The sequence below is a fragment of the Globicephala melas genome, chromosome 6 (assembly GCF_963455315.2).
Source record: "Globicephala melas chromosome 6, mGloMel1.2, whole genome shotgun sequence".
Lineage (NCBI taxonomy): Eukaryota > Metazoa > Chordata > Mammalia > Artiodactyla > Delphinidae > Globicephala > Globicephala melas.
In genome coordinates this window covers 22,175,768-22,195,649 of record NC_083319.1, presented here as the reverse complement: position 1 = coordinate 22,195,649, position 19,882 = coordinate 22,175,768, and the positions used below count along the sequence as shown (strand labels likewise).

At 37.4% G+C, this 19,882-nt stretch overlaps 1 protein-coding gene across 1 annotated transcript in view; it reads right to left on the bottom strand.

The window, feature by feature from the left end:
- SHOC1 (shortage in chiasmata 1) overlaps positions 1-13,187 on the bottom strand; it is a 91,932-nt gene extending 78,745 nt beyond the window's left edge. The window contains exons 1-3 of the mRNA XM_030859016.2: positions 13,143-13,187; positions 10,551-10,674; positions 6,742-6,829 (exon numbers count right to left, since the gene is read on the bottom strand). Coding sequence (XP_030714876.2) covers positions 6,742-6,829; positions 10,551-10,674; positions 13,143-13,187 — 257 coding nt within the window. The remainder of the gene's footprint in view (positions 1-6,741; positions 6,830-10,550; positions 10,675-13,142) is intronic.
- Between the last annotated feature and the right edge of the window lie 6,695 nt (positions 13,188-19,882).

Sequence of the window (19,882 nt, the reverse complement as noted above, 5' to 3'; positions counted from 1 at the left end):
GAACTGTAAGACACCCAGCTGGTGTTAGAGCATTGCTTCATGGTGTGGGGAAATCACCACCACCGCCCCCCCAGCCCCCGCTGGGATTGGTGTATGATTTTAGTTAGATTCCATTTAAAAGAAATGTACAGAATAGGCAAATCTGGAGAGGTAGAAAGAAGACTAGTGGTTGTTTGTCCAGGGTAAGGGGGAAAGAATAGGGAGTAAGTGCTAATAGGTACTGAATTTCTTTTGTGTTGATGAAAATGCTCTAAAATTGATTGTAGTGATGGTTGTACAACCCTGTGAATATACTAAAAACTGCTGAGCTGGACACTTTATTTTTTTAATTTTTTAAAAAAATTTTAAAGATTTTTTTGATGTGGACCATTTTTTAAGTCTTTATTGAATTTGTTACAATATTGCTTCTCTTTTATGTTTTGTTTTTTGGCTGCAAGGCATGTGGGATCTTAGCTGCCCAACCAGAGATCGAACCTGCACCCCCTGCATTGGAGAGCAAAGTGTTAACCATTGGACCACTAGGGAAGTCCCAGAGTTGGACATTTTAAATGGGAGTTATATGGATATGAATTTTATCTCAATAAAGATGTTATATAAACCAAACCAGAGTATAGGGTCATACAGACTAGGGTTTGAGGGTTTGAATCCTCACTCCAACTATTGACTAGCTACATGTCTGTGGGCAATTGACTTAATCTGAGTCTTAGTTTCTTACATGTAATCTTGGGACTGTAATACCCATCTCACATAGTTATTATGAGGTGTACATGAACTAAATATATGTGCAATGTCCTGTATTCAACTGCATTCATCTGAATGCAGCAAGCCACAGAGGAATAGAGAATGTTGTTATATGTTCTTCCTCTTGCTCTAGTTGGCCATGAGCTCTGTCCTGGAAGCTAGGAAGCTTACTGCATGGTTCTCCATGATCTTTTTGCATTTTGCCCTTGTCTCCATAATTCAGTAGCCTCAACTCCTCCTTTAGCCTGCCCATTAAGATATCTTCATTTTTTTCAAATTTCTATATTTACCCTAATATGTATTTGTTAGGAATTTAACATGTCTTTTCAAGTATGCTGGTGGTCTTTTTTTAAAACAAGTTAGAATAGTTATTATTTTTATTAGTGCTCTGTTGCAAGTAGCATAGCTGTGACTACAGAAGCTAATTTTCCTGTATGCCCTGTTATTTTTAGTGTGCAGTTTTGAAGAACATAAGGTTTTTCAGGACACATGACAGAAAATGCCTATATATGTTAAAACAGTGTACCAACAAATTAATAAAAGTAAAAAAACTGAGATCTTAGAATCAATATTAAGAAGCAACAAAACAGGAGGAAGAAACAGAGGTGAGAAAGAGAGGAAAAGCAAGGTTTAGGAAATCTAGGTAGTGCTAATGATCAGAATGTTTATTCTTAATTTCCATTAGGTAACAAAGCTCCCGAATTTAAAATTAAATTTTGATGTGGGAAATCTCTAAACCTTCTGCTCAATTTTGCTGTGAACCAAAAAGTGATCTAAAAAGTAAAGGCTATTAAAAATTAAATTTCACTTCATGAGACAAACTTGAAATTAATGATGACTAAAACACACACAAAAAGTCTCGAGGCTAGCAGGTCATGGCTAGTGAGACAGTTTCAATTCATCAGGGGCTGAGGCTTCTTTTGTTCCACTCTGCCATTCCTAGATTTAGTTCTTATCCTGTATACTCCAAGGTGGTTGCTGGAACCAATTGTTACATCTGTAATCTATCATAACATCAGAAAGGAGAAAAGTGAGGAGAAAAACACACCATTTCCTTTTAAGGACATTCTTCAGAAATTGCATAAGCGTCTTTTGATTATATGCTTTGGGAAAAGCTCAGTCACGTGGCTACAGGGAGGCAGAGAAATATAAATTTTATTCTACGTGGTGCCACAGATTCCACCTTCTTTGCCATGGACATGATCTTGGTACTGCAAAATGGAGGGTCGGTTATGATGGGGTGCCCATTGCTTCAGGGCCTCGCATTTCTCTCATACAGGAATCCTTTGTTTGAGCCTGATCATTGCCTTTGTTGAGTAATTATTGCACATTTTTGCTTCTATTCAGACGGGCTGTTTCCTTTGCCTGAAATGCTTTCTCTCAACTTAGTTTATCCTTCTTTGTCCAGCTCAAGCTCAGTTCCTACTTCTTTGTGAAGCTGATCTCTCCTGCTTATAAAGGCACAGCCCTACCAATCTAACTCTTAGGGTGAAAAGAAATTTTAGAGAGCATCTTGTATCTTGTAACTCAAAGTAGGCTCCTGGACCAGCAGCATCAGCACACTTAAGAGCATATTAGAAGTGCAGAATCTCAGGTCCCAATACAGACTGACTGAATCAGAATCTCCATTTTTAATAAGATCCTCAGCGATTCATATGTACATTAAAGTTTGAGAAACACTGACTCATCATCATTATACTGATACAGAAAGTGAGGATCAGAGAGAGAAAATGACTTGTTGAGTCACTACTTGACTTTTCAAATCAAGTCCACATCTTTTATTTCATAGTGCAGAGCTCTTTTTACTACACTTTTCTGCTTCCTCCCTGCTCTAGAGTTTAGTCATGTGATAGATACTTTGTAGTGACCTTATACCTTGTGATAGACCTTTTGATGGTCATTTTATATTATCATTTAATTCTTAACATTGTTAATTTTTTTCTGCTCATATATTATCTTCCTAATCTGATTTTCAAATTCCTAGATGACAGAAATAGTAAATTGGGCTTCTCTGTATTTAGAGGCTGGACACATTTAAGTTGGTTATTTGTTTCTTTCAAGAGTAACTGAGGAGGAGCATCTACTGAACGCTGGCAGAAGACCTCAGACCTCCCAAAAGGCAAGAAACCCCCCACGTACCTGGGTAGGGCAAAAGAAAAAACTAAACAGAGACAAAAGGATAGGGACGGGTCCTGCACCAGCGGGAGAGCTGTGAAGGAGGAAAAGTGTCCACACACTAGGAAGCCCCTTCGCGGGTGGAGGCTTCGGGAGGCGGAGTGGGGGAGCTTGGGAGCCGCGGAGGAGAGCACAGCAACAGGGGTGCGGAGGACAAAGCGGACAGATTCCAGCGCAGAGGATCGGGCCGACCGGAACTCGCCAGCCGAGAGGCTTGTCTGCTCGCCCGCCGGGGCGGGCGGGACTGGGAGCTGAGGCTCCGGCTTTTGTCGGAGCGCCAGGAGAGGACTGAGGTTGGCGGCGTGAACACAGCCTGCAGGGCGTTAGTGCGCCGCGTCTGGCCGGGAGAGAGTCCGGGGAGAAGTCTGGAACTGCCGAAGAGGCAAGAGACTTTTACGTCCCTCTTTGTTTCCTGGTGCACGGGGAGAGGGGATTAAGAACGCTGCTTGAGAGAGCTCCAGGGACGGGCGCGAGCCGCGGCTAAAAGTGCGGAGCCCAGAGACAGACATGAGACGCTAGGGCCGCTGCTGCCGCCACCGGGAGGCCTGTGTGCGAACACAGGTCACTAGCCACACGCCCTTCCGGGGAGCCTGTGCAGCCCGCCACTGCCAGGGTCCCGGGATCCAGGGACAACTCCCCCGGGAGAACGCACAGGCGCGCCTCAGGCTGCAACTTCTCGCCGGCCTCTGCCGCCGCAGGCCCGCCCCACACTCCGTGCCCCTCACTACCCCCGGGCCTGAGTGACCCAGAGCCTCCGAATCAGCGGCTCCTTTAACCCCGTCCTGTCTGAGCAAAGAACAGACGCCCTCCGGCGACCTACATGCACAGGCGGGGCTAAATCCAAAGCTGAGCCCCTGGGAGCTGTGAGAACAAAGAAGAGAAAGGGAAATCTCTCCCAGCAGCATCAGAAGCAGCGGATTAAAGCTCCACAATCAACTTGATGTACCCTGCATCTGTGGAATACCTGAATAGACAACCAATCATCCCAAATTAAGGAGCCCTGTGGATGAAAGGCTCTTGGTGCTGCAGCCAGGAGTCAGTGCTGTGCCTCTGAGGTGGGAGAGCCAACTTCAGGACACTGATCCACAAGAGACCTCCCAGCTGCACATAATATCAAACAGCAAAAATTTCCGAGAGATCTCCATCTCAACGCCAGCACCCAGCTTCACTCAACGACCAGCAACCTACAGTGCTGGACATCCTATGCCAAACAACTAGCAAGACAGGAACACAACCCCACCCATTAGCAGAGAGGCGGCCCAAAATCATAATAAGTCTACAGACACCCCAAAACACACCACCAGACGTGGACCTGCCCACCAGAAAGACAAGATCTAGCCTCATCCACCAGAACACAGGCACTAGTACCCTCCACCAGGAAGCCTACACAACCCACTGAACCAACCTTAGCCACTGGGGACAGACACAAAAAACAACAGGAACTACGAACCTTCAGCCTGCAAAAAAGGAGACCCCAAACACAGTAGGATAAGCAAAATGAAAAGACAGAAAAACACACCGCAGATGAAGGAGCAAGATAAAAACCCATCAGACCTAACAAATGAAGAGGAAATAGGCAGTCTACCTGAAAAAGAATTCAAAATAATGATAGTAAGGTTGATCCGAAATCTTGGAGATAGAATGGACAATAGAATGGACAAAATGCAAGAATCAGTTAACAAGGACCTAGAAGAACTAAAGATGAAACAAGCAACGATGAACAACACAATAAATGAAATTAAAAGTACTCTAGATGGGATCAATAGCAGAATAACTGAGGCAGAAGAACGGATAAGTGACCTGGAAGATAAAATAGTGGAAATAACTACTGCAGAGCAGAATAAAGAAAAAAGAATGAAAAGAACTGAGGACAGTCTCAGAGACCTCTGGGACAACATTAAACGTACCAACATTCGAATTATAGGGGTTCCAGAAGAAGAAGAGAAAAAGAAAGGGACTGAGAAAATATTTGAAGAGATTATAGTTGAAAACTTCCCTAATATGGGAAAGGAAATAGTTAATCAAGTCCAGGAAGCACAGAGAGTCCCATACAGGATAAATCCAAGGAGAAATACGCCAAGACACATATTAATCAAACTGTCAAAAATTAAATACAAAGAAAACATATTAAAAGCAGCAAGGGAAAAACAACAAATAACACACAAGGGAATCCCCATAAGGTTAACAGCTGATCTTTCAGCAGAAACTCTGCAAGCCAGAAGGGAGTGGCAGGACATATTGAAAGTGTTGAAGGAGAAAAACCTGCAACCAAGATTACTCTACCCAGCAAGGATCTCATTCAGATTTGATGGAGAAATTAAAACCTTTAGAGACAAGCAAAAGCTGAGAGAGTTCAGCACCACCAAACCAGCTCTACAACAACTGCTAAAGGAACTTCTCTAGGCAAGAAACACAAAAGAAGGAAAAGACCTACAATAACAAACCCAAAACAATTAAGAAAATGGGAATGGGAACACACATATCGATAATTACCTTAAATGTAAATGGACTAAATGCTCCCACCAAAAGACACAGATTGGCTGAATGGATACAAAAACAAGACCCATATATTTGCTGTCTGCAAGAGACCCGTATGCTAACACATATATATGGAATTTAAGAAAAAAAAAATGTCATGAAAAACCTAGGGGTGAAACAGGAATAAAGACACAGACTTACTAGAGAATGGACTTGAGGCTATGGGGAGGGGGAAGGGTAAACGGTGACAAAGCAATAAAGAGGCATGGACATGTATACACTACCAAACGTAAGGTAGATAGCTAGTGGGAAGCAGCCGCATAGCACAGGGAGATCAGCTCGGTGCTGTGTGACCGCCTGAAGGGGTGGGATAGGGAGGGTGGGAGGGAGGGTGACGCAAGTGGGAAGAGATATGGGAACATATGTATATATATAACTGATTCATTTTGTTGTGAAGCTGAAACTAACATACCATTGTAAAGCAATTATGCTCCAATAAAGATGTTTAAAAAAAAAAAATAAAAAAAAAAAAAAAAAAAAAAAAAAAAAAAAAAAAAAAAAAAAAAAAAAGAGTAACTGAGGAAAACTTAAATTACTAAAACTGGAAATCTGAACAATAACTAAATCCTTCCTGGGTCTGATCAGTACTCTTTGCATGAAGTGAAGCAGCAGAGTAAATTATTTACATTTGCACTAAAATCTCTACTTTATGTCTACCTGAACATCATAGAATGGGTTAGATGTTCTTCCTCATATTATGCTCTGTGTTCCTATCTCTGGCATTGTACTTCCCACATTCTATCGTAATTATTTATTTATAAATCTCTATCCCTATTTTCTTGTGTTCTTTGAGAGTAGAGACTGTATCTTATTCATTTTTTATCCTGTATCCAGCATACAGAATAGTATGCAATAAATATCTGATGAATGAGTGAACTAATAATAAATAACATTTTGACAAAGTATGTTAGAAAATAGCCTTAATCTGCATTTCTACTACAGGGATTAAAAAGACTGATTTTAATATAAAGGATTTTTTATAGACACTTTCCACCAAAAGTTTACTTATTGTTAAAAGCATAATACCGTCTTGGCTTTATTTCTGTCTTTTCCAATACAAATGCATAGAAAACTGTTAATATGTGACAAATGAGGAAAAGATAGAAAAGAGGCTGTAAATCATTTCGATTAACCCCTCCTTTGTGGTTCAGACTAGGGCTTGTTTTTTGGATAAAAGAAGAAAACCTGTGAGGATGTAAAGGAAAGGATCTTCTCTCTTAGCTGTCTGGAGAATTTACTATTCATCTTCTAGATGTAAAGGGGAAATTTGGGATTAAGGATACATACTTCGCAGGGAACTCCTCCACAAAGAGACTTGCTTTCCATTGATCCAAGAGTGAGATTTCTGTCATTTCACTAACTGAAACAGCTGAAACTAGAAAGGAGAATGGTAAACGTTAGCTTCTGGAATTTTCTTTTAAACTTAATACAAGGAAGCCAAACATTCACCTTTTACATTATGGTGTTATCTTTATTTGTTCACAAATGTAATTTTTTCAAGTTATACCAGATTCCAAATACTTAAATAATCATTCTCATTATTACAACACCCACTAAAAAATTAAAAAAAAACCCGCCTCACCACAGTCAGAACAATATCACCTGAACAGAGCATTCTCATTTATACAGCCTCTCTTTTGCTTATACAGCACTACCATCCCAGATAATCCTGTTCAACAGCTCATGTAACTTCTCATAAAGCCTTTATTTACCATTCCAGCTCACTCTGATACATTCCCCTTGAAGGGCCATAATATTGTCAGTGGCACTCACTTCAGTACTTAATCATATACAGTCATAGTTTAAAATTTTATTTGTATCTATAGCTTGTCTCCCAAATTAGACCCTTCATTCCTTGAGGAGAGGAACCACGTCATATGCTAGTGTCAGAAGCAGCAACTGAGTGAAGAGGCAAAGGACCTGTATTCTACCTAAGAGTTAGCTCTTACTATTCTTGTTACCTTGAACAAATAACTGAACATCTGAGTCTGTGCCTCACTGAAAATATAAAAGTTTAGTGGTTAAGAATACAGGTTCTGGAATCACCCTGCCTAGATACTTATACTGCTACTTTATTAACTGCATGATCTTGGGTAAATCTCTTAACCTCTTTCTACCTCAGTTTACTTATCTACAAATTAGGAACAATAATGGCCTTTTCATAGTGTTGTAAAGATTAAATGTGATAAGACATGTAAATTGCTTAGAATGGTGCCTGACATGGTGTAAATGCCTAATAAATTTTGGTGTTATTGTTATTATTATTTTTAAAAAGAAGAAAAGGAAAAGAATTAGGAAAAATAATTAACTCATTTTTTTCCTTCTATAGTTTTAGAGAAGCATTTGATGAAAGCTACTCTTTACTTTATTTCCAACCTGACTGAGACCTTCAATCCACTGACCCTTCCATTTTTACAATATATTCATCCTCCCTCATGTCCTCACTTCCTTTCTCATACAGCTTAGGTTCCATGGCCAGTCTCACAATCACTCCCTCACAAAGACTCTTAATTCCCTTGCCTCTCTTTCCCTTATACCAACTTAGGAAACCCCCTACTCTTCACTTTGTATATGTACACTAGAACAGCTGAAAATTATTTGGGAAAAAAAAACCCCAGCCATTCTGAATAAGCTCACTTGAGATTTTGACCATAACTTTTAAATGGGCATCCAACACTGACAGATGATAATGGTAATTCATCTTAATATCCTTCTTAATAAAACTGACTTTCTCATTCTTCAGGACAACTATTTGACACTCCCCCCACCTCAAATTTTTGATACTCATCCCCCTACCCACTCTCTATGTCCTTGCCTCCACACAAAAAGTTAGTATAAATAGAAAAGAACGACCTCATCTTCTACCACCAATTCTAACATCTCACTACCATAAGTACCTACAAACCCTGCCTTCCTATCGTTTCATAGTGGAAGAACCATCCTGGCTTCTAATACCAACTCCTCCCATTGTGCTCTTGATATTATCCTCTTTTACTAAGTTATCCTTTTTATTTCCTGCATCATCATTTTCTTTCTTTTTACCAAGATTATTTCCATTGGCAGACAAACATTTTATAGTCTCTTTCCTTATCACACATATATTTTTTTAATTCGCACATCTAAAAAAAAAACTCTTTACCCCATTTCTCCCTTCAGCTAATGCACCTCTATTTTTCTATTTACCGTCATAGCAAAATTCTTCAAAAGAGTTGTTTATAACTACCATCTCACATCCCACTTCCCATTCTCTTCTCAACATACTCTGATCAGGCTTTCATACACAATATTCCAGTGGAACTGCTCTTACCAAGGTCATCAATGATCTACATTTAATTAAGCTAATGGTCAACACACAATTCTCATCTTACTTGACACTTTAACAGGGACCAATGCTTTTGACCACTTCTTCCTTCTTGAAACACTTTCTTCTTTAGACTTCTACAACACCACACTCTTCTGGTTTTTCTACCTCACTTGTCTTCTTAGCTGGTTTCACCTTCTATATCAGCCTTTTAATGGCTGGAGTGTTCTACCGCTTTGTCCTAGGTTCTCTGCTCTATCTATACTCATGCTCTCAGTGACTTCATACAGTTCTACAAATTAATGTGCGTCTACATATCAATGACCCCAATTTGAAACTCCAGCTGTGCTCAAGATTAATATAACCAATTGCCTCTTGATGTCTCCACTTAGATGCCTAATAGGCATTTTAACCTGGCCAAAGCAGAGCTATTGACTCCAGCCACGAATAGGCTTCCCCACAAGCCTTTCCCCATCTTAGGAAATAGCACTGCCATCCACCAGTTGCTCAGGTCAAAAACCTAGAAGAAACTCTTTATTCTTCTATTTTTTTTTTTAACCCTCTCACTGTTGGCTGGACCTCTAAAATTATCCCAATCTCAACCACTTCTCACATCTTTATTACTATAAGCCTAGTTTAAGGTACCATCTTTTATGTAGAGTATAGATTCACCTAGTAGTCTAGATTCTGAACCATACAGTAGCTTCCTGATTGATTTTCTCGCCTCTACCCTTGCCTCCCAATCCCTACCCCTTCCAACCTCCAAACAACAAGAATGGTTTTTCTAATGCAAAAATCAGGTTATGCCACTTTTTCTTAAAACTGTCCAATGACTTACCATATCAGCCATAATATAAAAAAACAAACAAACAAACTCCATCTTATGGCCTTCAAAGCCTCATATCTTTCAGAATCTGCCTACTTGTCAGATCTCCCCTTTTTCATTAAGTAGTCACGATGGCCTAATTTTCTGGTCCTTACACACATCAAGTTTACTCCTGAGTCAGGAACTTTGCATTTGCTTGAAAGGCTTCTCCCCTATATCTTTTTATGGCTGCTGCCGTCTTATTACTCAGATCTCAACTCAAATGTCCACCTCTTCATTGTAGTCCTACCCTAACCATCTTAGGAAATAGCATTCCCTACTCCTGAAATTTCATGTAACATTACACTATGTATCTTCTCTATACATTTATCAATACCAAATATTAGTTTACATGTTTAATGGTTTTATTGTTGTATCCTCCTTACCTGTCTGAAAACCCAGTGAAGGCAGGGACTATTTCTATGACTTATTCATAACTGTGTTCTTAGCACCTGTAACGGTGCCTATACAGAATACAGGGTAAATAAATGTCGTTAACTGACTTGTATCCTCCAGGGAGGCTAGTCTTTCTTAAGTCTATGACATGATAAAAGCAAAAGATGGTATTTTGTACATATACATTTAAAAATAGTTTTATATTCAGTGTATTATTACAACTTAAAGTAGCCTTCCTACAGTTGAACAAGATCCTATTATAGTACAACAAATGTTACAATGTTAAAATATTTTAAGACTTCATCACCTACATATCTTTTATTTATTCTATTCATATCTAGTATAAACTTTCCAATTCCTTACTTTGTCACCTAAATTCTGTCATAAAAATATTAATTTGTAAACTTCTTGGAATTCTGATATGAATACACTTTTATATAATGAGAAAATCACTGCATTTTCTTAATAATTTATTATGCTAAACTCTGAAACACTTTTAAAAATAAATTTTTAAAAAATAAAAATAAAACATACCTCTTGTCCATGGCTTCCTAAATTTATTATCAGTAATTCTTGCAGGATAATTTTCATCTTGATATAAACATGAAGGGATTCGAAGCAATAAAGCATCTCTGCAAAACTTCTTTCTAACTACATTCTATGTAAGAAAGTAAGATTATAAAATCTTTTAATATATAGTGGGTTTAAAATACTTATCTGTCAATATTCAGAATACTAAAATTCTCTCAAATTTATATTATTTTTATTTAAAGGTAATACATGCTTACTATAAAATATCTAACACAGAACCACATAACTGAGAAAGTCAAGGTCCCTAGTCATATCAGTAATAGTTTGGTGTATTTTCCTAGATACTTTCTTTTCTAGATTAGGCTAAAATATGTGTGTGTGTGTGTGTGTGTGTGTGTGTGTGTGTGTGTGACAAAAAAAATGGGATCACATCATTTATATACCATTTAGCAATGTGCTGTTTTTCACTTAACAGTATAATATGGCTATCTTAACTTTTGTTTTCTACATCTTTGCACAGTTTCACTTGTGACATCCAGCAAATATGTTACTAATTTTTTAAAAAATCTAATAATTAAACCTTAAAAGGATGTTAAATCAGTTAAGTAAGCTTATAAATCAAAATTCTCTATACTTGGGTCTGCCTTTAGTTTCCTGCTTTATTTCCCATTACTCTTTAATACTAACTGTAGTCTTTAAATAGATCAATTACTACCCCGTTAACATTTAGTGGTCACTTCCTCATCAACACTGTGGTCTACACTGTGCCTCTGAAAAATGCCCTGATACTCTTCTCTAGCTATCAAAATTCTATTCATCTTTCAAGGCTCATCTTAAGCAATATTTCCTCTATGAAGCCGTCCCTCAGTGACTCTCAACTTCCCACAGAATTCATTATTCTACGTATTTGGACAAATAATAGTTTCTTGCATTACTTCCCAAGAGTTTTATGTTTGCTGAAGGTATAATAACATATTAAATAAGAGGTCTTCATTATCTAAGAATAAATGGTACAAAGAAAAGCTCAGTTAAAGTAATTTATATAAAATGAGGACCAAAGATTCATAGTAAAAAGGAAAGAAAAGCTTGATTAGAACTTTGTCTAAAAAATGAAATAAAGTTATAAAAATTAAAATTTATATTTAATGAAATTTTGTTCATAGTTAGCTTATATTTATAACTGATTTTTTGTCATAATTTCCCTCAAAACCGTGTTATATGACGATATGCATGATACTAGTCATTACTTCACCTTTGATCATAAATATTTCTAGAAAATATTTGAAGATTTAATCAAATTTTCCCAAGGCATCTCTGACTCCTTTGATATTCAAACCATTCTCTTTCTCTTGTCTGTAATCTGGTCTAATTTTGTAAAATCTTCGTCTGATAATAACTTTACCTGTTATTTGAGTGGTTCTTCAACACAGTTTTCACGAACTTTACAAAACCCAGTATCTTTTGCAAGATTTGCCATTGATTAGTATATCTGTATTGTATCATGGCAAGAAACTAAGATACCAGCAAGAAACTAAGATACCATTGGTGAGGATGAAAGTGTGAGGATGTTTGAGTATAGACTAATTTTGCAAGTGGATAATACATTCATAAATATTTGTGTAACGATGACCTCTGATTCCCTACCATATATGTGTTATAATGATACATTTGTCTTCCTCGGTTATGAGGGAATAAGAAAACCTGAAGATACCTATATACCTTTTTTATTTCCTATAAAATATAACACAGTTTTAGTTATAGTGGAGCAATTTTTTTCCTGATTGATGGGGGTCAAGGTTATAAAGAAAACCAAAATTTAACTTGTTAATTAAGATCATAAGAACTATGAACTGTTGTGTGACAACTATTCTAATTAGTTTCTTTTTTCTTTCTTTCTTTTTTTTTTTGCTGCGTGACATGCGATATCTTAGTTCCCCCACCAGGATCGAACCCATGTCCCCTGTATTGGGTGCGCAGAGTCTTAACCACTAGACTGCCAGGGAAGTCCTTAATTAGTTTCTTAACGATGTGCCTGGTTTGAATTTCAGCTTTGTACAAGCTATTTAACTTCTCTAGACACCATTTTTCTAACCTGTAAAACTGTAAAATCTGATAAGATAATAGTATCTTCCTCATGGAGTAGTTATGATCATCAAAATGACATAATCCATCAAAAGAGCAAGTGATCAAATGATATAATCCATCAAAAGAGCGAAGTATCTGGCCCATAGTAAGTGGCCAATACATATTGTTACTGTCATTTTATCATAAAGATAACTGGGATTGCTTTTTCCCCACTCCTCTCAAGATCGCTCAAGATCATTCATAAAAGCAGTCCAAACTTGTCAAGAGTTTCTATATTTTTTTCCTGCTGACAGCTTCAAATTCATGTTAAATTGTCAATAATTTCCTTCCCAAAGTAGCATTTTTAAGGTATATTAAAAGTGGAAAGTAATTTTAAATGAATTTCAAAGTAATTAGACTAAGGATTACTCTAAGGACTACTGAAAAATAATCATAATCATATAGTGAATGTAGATAACATTTTTATATCATAATTTTTAGTAAACAGGTAGTGATCCAGTAATACTCTACCTCATATGAATAGTCTATTGCGCAATATTTGAATGCTGGAAACATGTCTTCTTTCTTTGGAAGCAGTACAAATTACAACGTCCGGAAATATAAAAATTAAAAGTAAATGTTGGTAAAACAGCAAAGCCAGGAGCAGAAAACCATTCTTAATCACAAACCATTGGTTCATTCATTTTAAAAAAGGCTCTGAATGATAAAAATTTAACTATGAAAATAACATTTATTACTGTGATTTAAATCTAATATGAAAATAATATATATTGGTATAAAATTGTTCATATATTTTTCATACTATTTTATCCATACAACTCCTAGCTGGTGGATTGCAATATATTTAATGTGATCATTTTGTTGCAAAAGAGGCTGGGGTTCACAAGACTGATAGTGATTTTCTCAGGATAACTGTATTTCCTAAGTGATCTTGAAAAAGGGCAAAACTGTGCTCAGTGGAGTAGGATTTGGAAAATTCCACTCTCTTAGAAAATAAAAAGCCTGAGTTAGAATTCCCTACTAGCTCATTTGGAATAAAGCAACTATAGTATATTATTTTTAGGTCATTGGGTCATTATTAGTAAATCAACAAATTCACCTAATGAAGTAAATTTTTTTTCTTTTCCATTATGGTTTATCACAGGATACTGAATATAGCTCCCTGTGCTATACGATAGGACCTTGTTGTTTATCCATCCTATATATAATAGTTTGCATCTGCTAGTCCCAGATTGTCTCAATAAATTTTGAATGCTGAATGAGTCCAAAATGGTTCTCATTTACGTGAGAATCAGAGGAATTACAGCTTAGAATATTTACTCTAGGACACAGTCCAGTTTATCAGAAAGTTCTTAGCATTTTGATCAATCATTTAAAATGTTTTTGGGAATTCAGATATAAACTAGAAGTTTCCATACAGTAGTAGTTTGTCAGTAAGCTTTCAGTGAATGAAATACACATTTTAATCCAAATGGTCTTGCTTAGTTTCATTATCATTTAAAATCTGTTTGAGGTTTACCTATTTCCAAATAGTAAAACTGCTCTCCAGAAGAACTGAAGATCTCATTTACGTTAATTGGCTATGAATCTATTCCTATTTTCAGTTATCGTCAAGTGAACATTCTTAACTACTCAATTACTGGGTTAAAAATCTAAGTGCAAACCTCTTAATATAGAGCACAATTATTTTATTTCACTAATGAATCAGAAGACATTTTGGATATTATAATAAGCATTCCAATGAAAACAAACCCAATAAGTTATGTGAAAACTTTTTAATGTTGTTAGATTCTGTGATATCAACAAGTGTGGGGAACACATAGTGTTGGTGCCCTCTTTCACTCTTAATGCCAACATAAGCATCTTCTAACTGGTGATTACTTCTCTGGAAATATTTCCAATCATTGTACTTCCATACCTTTTCCATACAGAGTATCACTGATCTTTGAAGCAAATATTGATTCTAGAATTTCTACTTCTTGATATTGCACTTTCAGGAAAAATTATTTGAATGTGCCCGATAGTAGAAAAAGTTAAAAATCAACCACCTCTACCTAGTATATCCATTCAGTTTATTGTCAGCGTTTATCTTAAATTTTCCTTTCTTGTGAAGCCTAATATTCTATCAGCTTTGGATTCATCACTCTCATCAACTTCATTAAACAATAATTACTGTTGTATTGAAGTTAATCATTTAAATTCATGCTAAATGTATAGTACTTAAATAAGATACCGGACATCATATACATTCATAAAATTTCTTTCATCTGTCAACTGTATTTCATTGCATTATAGATATTTGAATCCATCTCATAGCGTGGGTGGACATGAAGAGAGAGAAACTGGCCTTACTTCTAAAATCCAAGACAAGGGGGAAACCAAGCAAAATCATGGTTAGAGAGAAGGTATCTTAAAATAATCAACTTCTGAATTGCAGCAATTCCTGAAATAGTTTTCCTTACATATTCCTAAAAATTTTATTGCTCCTGTGCTACCTCCTGACAGGACTCTGTTGGGTCAGAATAGAAATGCATACAAATCATTAGGTCAGGCTCTTATGCACAATGCTAGAGAAGTTAGTTTTTTCCACCCAGCTTTATTGAGACAGAATAGATACAATAAAAATTGTATCTATTTACAGCGTACAAATATAAAATGGAATATTATTCCCAAGAGTACTTAAGATCACACAGAGGTGAGGGTGGATTGCAGGCTTCCCATCTCCTTCCACCAGCCTCAGGCATCGGGAGATTTCTTCCCTTCCTCACTTCCTTGCACAAAACCCACACTTTCACCATTGTCAAATCGCAGAGGCGGTAAGGTTCACGGATATTCTCAGGTTGTTTAATCTATACAACCTAATAGTGGCTAGAAATCCTATTGGCCTTTCTGTTCCCTTCACACCCTCTATTCTTGCCCAATTAGGTTAGGTGGGCGCTGGTTCTGGGGTCTTGTCCCCACAGAACCACATCAGCCGGGCCTCACAAATCTGTTTTCTAGAGATTTCGGAGCCGCCATACTCTAGCCCCAGCCCGACCTTTTCTTCCCCTCAGCTCGAGAACACCTTACCTCCCTCCTCTCTCCAGCCTCTCAGAGTTTTCACCAGAGGTGAAATCGCGTCCTCCCGCTCTTCCCAGGAGAAAATTCCCGCCCACTGGACACGTGACCTCTGACCGTGCGCTCAGTGCTTTCATTGGCCAGCCGGGCCTGGCGTCGCCCCGCCACGCCGTCTTGCCCCGCCCCTCGGGATGAGGGCACTTCCGTCTGCGGTAGCCCACGTCCTGGGACGCCCAGGCAGGAGACGGCCCAAGCACGTGATGTAGTCAGCGCCGAGATTCTCACAGGTGAGCAAACCTTCGCGGCACAAGAGGGACAGTGACCGTGGGGATGGTGGCGGGAAGCTCGGAGGAGCCAGTGTGAAAAGTCGCGACGGCCACAGGAGTCTGAAATTCTTTGGTGTGGCTGCGCCGAACGCGGAGGGACCAGATGAGGACAAGGGCAGAGGCGAGCCGGAGGGCAGATGAGAGGATTTAGCAGCCAGATTCAGGGGCAAAGGAAAGCAAAAGGGAGGAGGCAAACGTGACTCCAGACATGTCTGGCTAGGTGATGGTCATGCCTTAGCAGAAGAACCTTCGAGGAGGGGCAGGAAAAGAACGAGTTAGACTGGGGAAATGCAAATTGTATACCTTGATCACAGCCGCCCTTTCACCGGCAGACTCATTTAGGAGTCCCTAGATCCACCTGAGAAGGAAGGAGACTTGTCCCTTTCTTTCCGTTTCCTAATCCTGCCTTCCTGACATAGCTTGGCCTTTGATTCCTTCCCAGAGGATTGCAAGAAGTAACATAGACTTATTTATTTTACTAACACATGGGTTTCTTTCAAGTTAATTATTAACGAAATACTAATTATGAAACTCAGTGGTTAAACCACAGTAAGTTACCTACTTCATTCTACGTTGTAGAGGTTTGTGCAGTTTGCTACAGCGATACGGATTTTATGTTTAGCAAGAATCAGTTGTAAAGGTGTTCATCTGGCATTGAAGTACATTAATTATTCTGTGTTCTTGGATGTATACCTTTTTTTAAACCAATTTTAATATAATTTTGCAAAAATTACAAAAGTAACACGAAGTAGTTATACTCATCCTAACCAATAAAACCATCCCAAGATGGATACAGAAAAAGTAATCTCTGTTACCACCCCAACTCCCAGGTAGATGATGTTAACAATCTGGGGTGTATCTTTTCACACTTTACTGCATGTTCATACAAATTTATACAGGTATGCATGCACAAAATAGTTTGGCCAATTATATAAAAATGGGTTACTTATTTCCCTCACTAAACAATACATTCTGAACAACCTTCCAGATCAAGACATACAGATTTAACTCATTTTTAAACAGCCACATATTTCATAGTAAGGATGTGCCATAATTTATCCAAACTTTCTACTACTGATGGATTTTAACAGATTGTTTCCAGCTTTTTACCTTGAAAATAATACCGCAGTAAGAATTCTTGGACATATGGTCTTGAATATTATTGCTGTTATTTCTATGGTATATATTTTGTTGTTTTGCTGACTCACATAAGTGAGACCATTTCAGATTTAATAGCTATTACCAATTTACCTCCCCCAAATTTATGCATTTTATGTTAACAGTGCCTGAGAGGAACCATTTTCCTGAATACTCAACAGAAATGAATATATTGCTCTTTAAATATTTTTGCTGATCTGATACGTGTGTGTGTGTGTGTGTGTGTGTGTGTATGTGTGAGTGAGATCAGGCAATTTTTCTATTGAGTAGGTTGTCTTTTTGAAGATCTTGAGTATAGGTATATTAGTTAATATCAAGTTTGGCTGTGTAAAAAACAGAATATTCCAAAATAATATAAAATTTATTTCTCTTTCGTGTAAATGAAGCATAGAGGTAAAAGCTTCAAAACTGATATGGCAGCTGTCCTCACAAAGTCCTCAGGGACTTACCTTCCAGCTCATTACTCTGATATTCCTAGGTTGTGATCCTTGTTTTCATGGTCTCAGGTGACAGTATCTATATTTCAGGCATCAGGATGGAGGAAGGAATGAAAAAGAGGAGAGACCAAGAGCACAATGTTCCTTTATATAATCTGTAATTAAAATTGTGAAATACAATGTGCATGTAGAAAAGTCCATAAGACAATGTATAGTTTAAAAATTATTTTAAAGAAACATCCATGCAAACTCTACTCAGAAACAGCATTACAAGAATTTCAGGAGCTCTCCGTTTCCTTTTCTAATCATAACTCTCCCTAGAGGAAGTCTCTTCCTAGATCTAGAGATTACTATAATCCTGACTTTATGATAATCATTGCCTTGCTTTTCTTTAAAGTTTCACCCAAGTATGCATTTATAAATGATATAGTTTCGCATATTTTTTAATCCTACTGTTTGTGTTAGTTTGGTTCTTGCTTCTTCCATTCAGTGGATGTTGTTGTACGTATATATGTTAATTCAATTTCATTGTTGAATTACTCCCTTCGTATAAATATACGTCAACTTGTTTATCCATTCTGTTATTGATGGATCTTTGGATTATTAGTTTTGGGCAATTACAAATAATGCTGCTGTCAATATCCTTGTACATGTATCTTAGTACACATATACCATTCTCTAGAATATAAATTTCGGAATGAATTTCTTGATTATTGAGAAATGTGCATATTTTTACATTTAACTCAAGAATGCCAAATTGTTTTCCAAAATGATTATACCAGTTTACATTCCCACCAGCAACGTTTGCTCTACATTTGCTTTATTGCTCAACGTTTGCTCTATTGCTCTACATTCTGACTGACCCTGATCAATTTCATTCTATTTAATTTTGAGAATCTGGTATCTAGCTGTATCTTAAGGAAGGTTCCTTAAGAAGCTGTATCTAGCTGTCTCTTAAGGAAGGTTCCCGTAAGCTTCCACATGACACTTCTGCTTACCTCTCATTGGCCAGGCCCTAGTCACATGGTCAGTCCTCTCTGTAATAAAGATTAGAAGATTCAGGTTTTATTCTGCACAGTCATGTGCATAGTTACAACTTGGAGATTCTATTACTAAAATAGTAAGGAGAGAACAGATCTGGGGGACATACATAGTAAGTGTCTGCCACATTAAGAATAATAATTTAAAAACAGCTAACTTTTATTGAGCATTTACTATGTGACAAACACTATTATAAACACTTTGCCACTCTTTGTAAACTAGATACCATATTACAAACCCCAGTTTACAGATAAGAAAACTGGGACATTGAGAACTTAAGTATCTAATTTAAGTAGTGTTAAGCTAGAAAGTATGAGACAGAATTGCAAACCCAGACAGTCTGGTTCAGAATCCATGCTTTTAGCTAGGCCATACACTCTTTAAAAGGAATATTTGTTCTTGGTCTGCTGTATGTTTTGCGAATATTTTCTCTTTGCTTGTCTTTGGAAATTTCTAAAAGTTTTCTTTATATATCTACAGTGAATTTTATCATATCTAAATCATCTATATTTTTTCTCAGTAATGTTTCTGCATAATTTCTAAAATTATGCATTTAAAGAGAATCTTAGTACAATTACTTTTCCCCATAAGTTTTAATTCACCATTATTATTTTGAATCTAGGTGGAAATAAATGTTTAGATACACTTGAATATAACTAAGTTGAGGAGCCATAAAAGAAGGGGGAAAGCTCCCTTTCTATCCAGATTAATTCCACACATTTGGGGAAATCTCCTGTGATGATGTTAAGCTTCATTGTTATATTCACATGCTGTGCTGTCGAGGCCATAGTAATAATGTTCAATGTTTTTGAGAACATACTTTGTGCCAGGCACAATACGAAGCACTGACGATGCAAAAATAAGGAAAACAAATCTTTACCTTTAGGAAGCTCACAAATCCTCGTCTGAGGTGGTTTTTCATCTCTTCAGACAATTCTATACACTGCTGCCAGGATGATATTTCTAAAACAACTAACTGAGAATATCATTCTGCTGCACATTCTTTCATCTTTCTCTCACATACAGGATAAAATCTGAAATCCTTACCAAGGAACAACTACTCACTCAACCCTATTTACTTTGGAACCCTGAACCACTAACCATTCTCTGAACATCTCCCAGGTCCTCCCACTTCCAAGTCTTTGTTCCTGCTGTTTTATTTTGTTTTCTGATCACATGTTGAAACCCTATTTATTCTATAAGGTTCAGTTCAAATGTTTCCTCCTCCCAC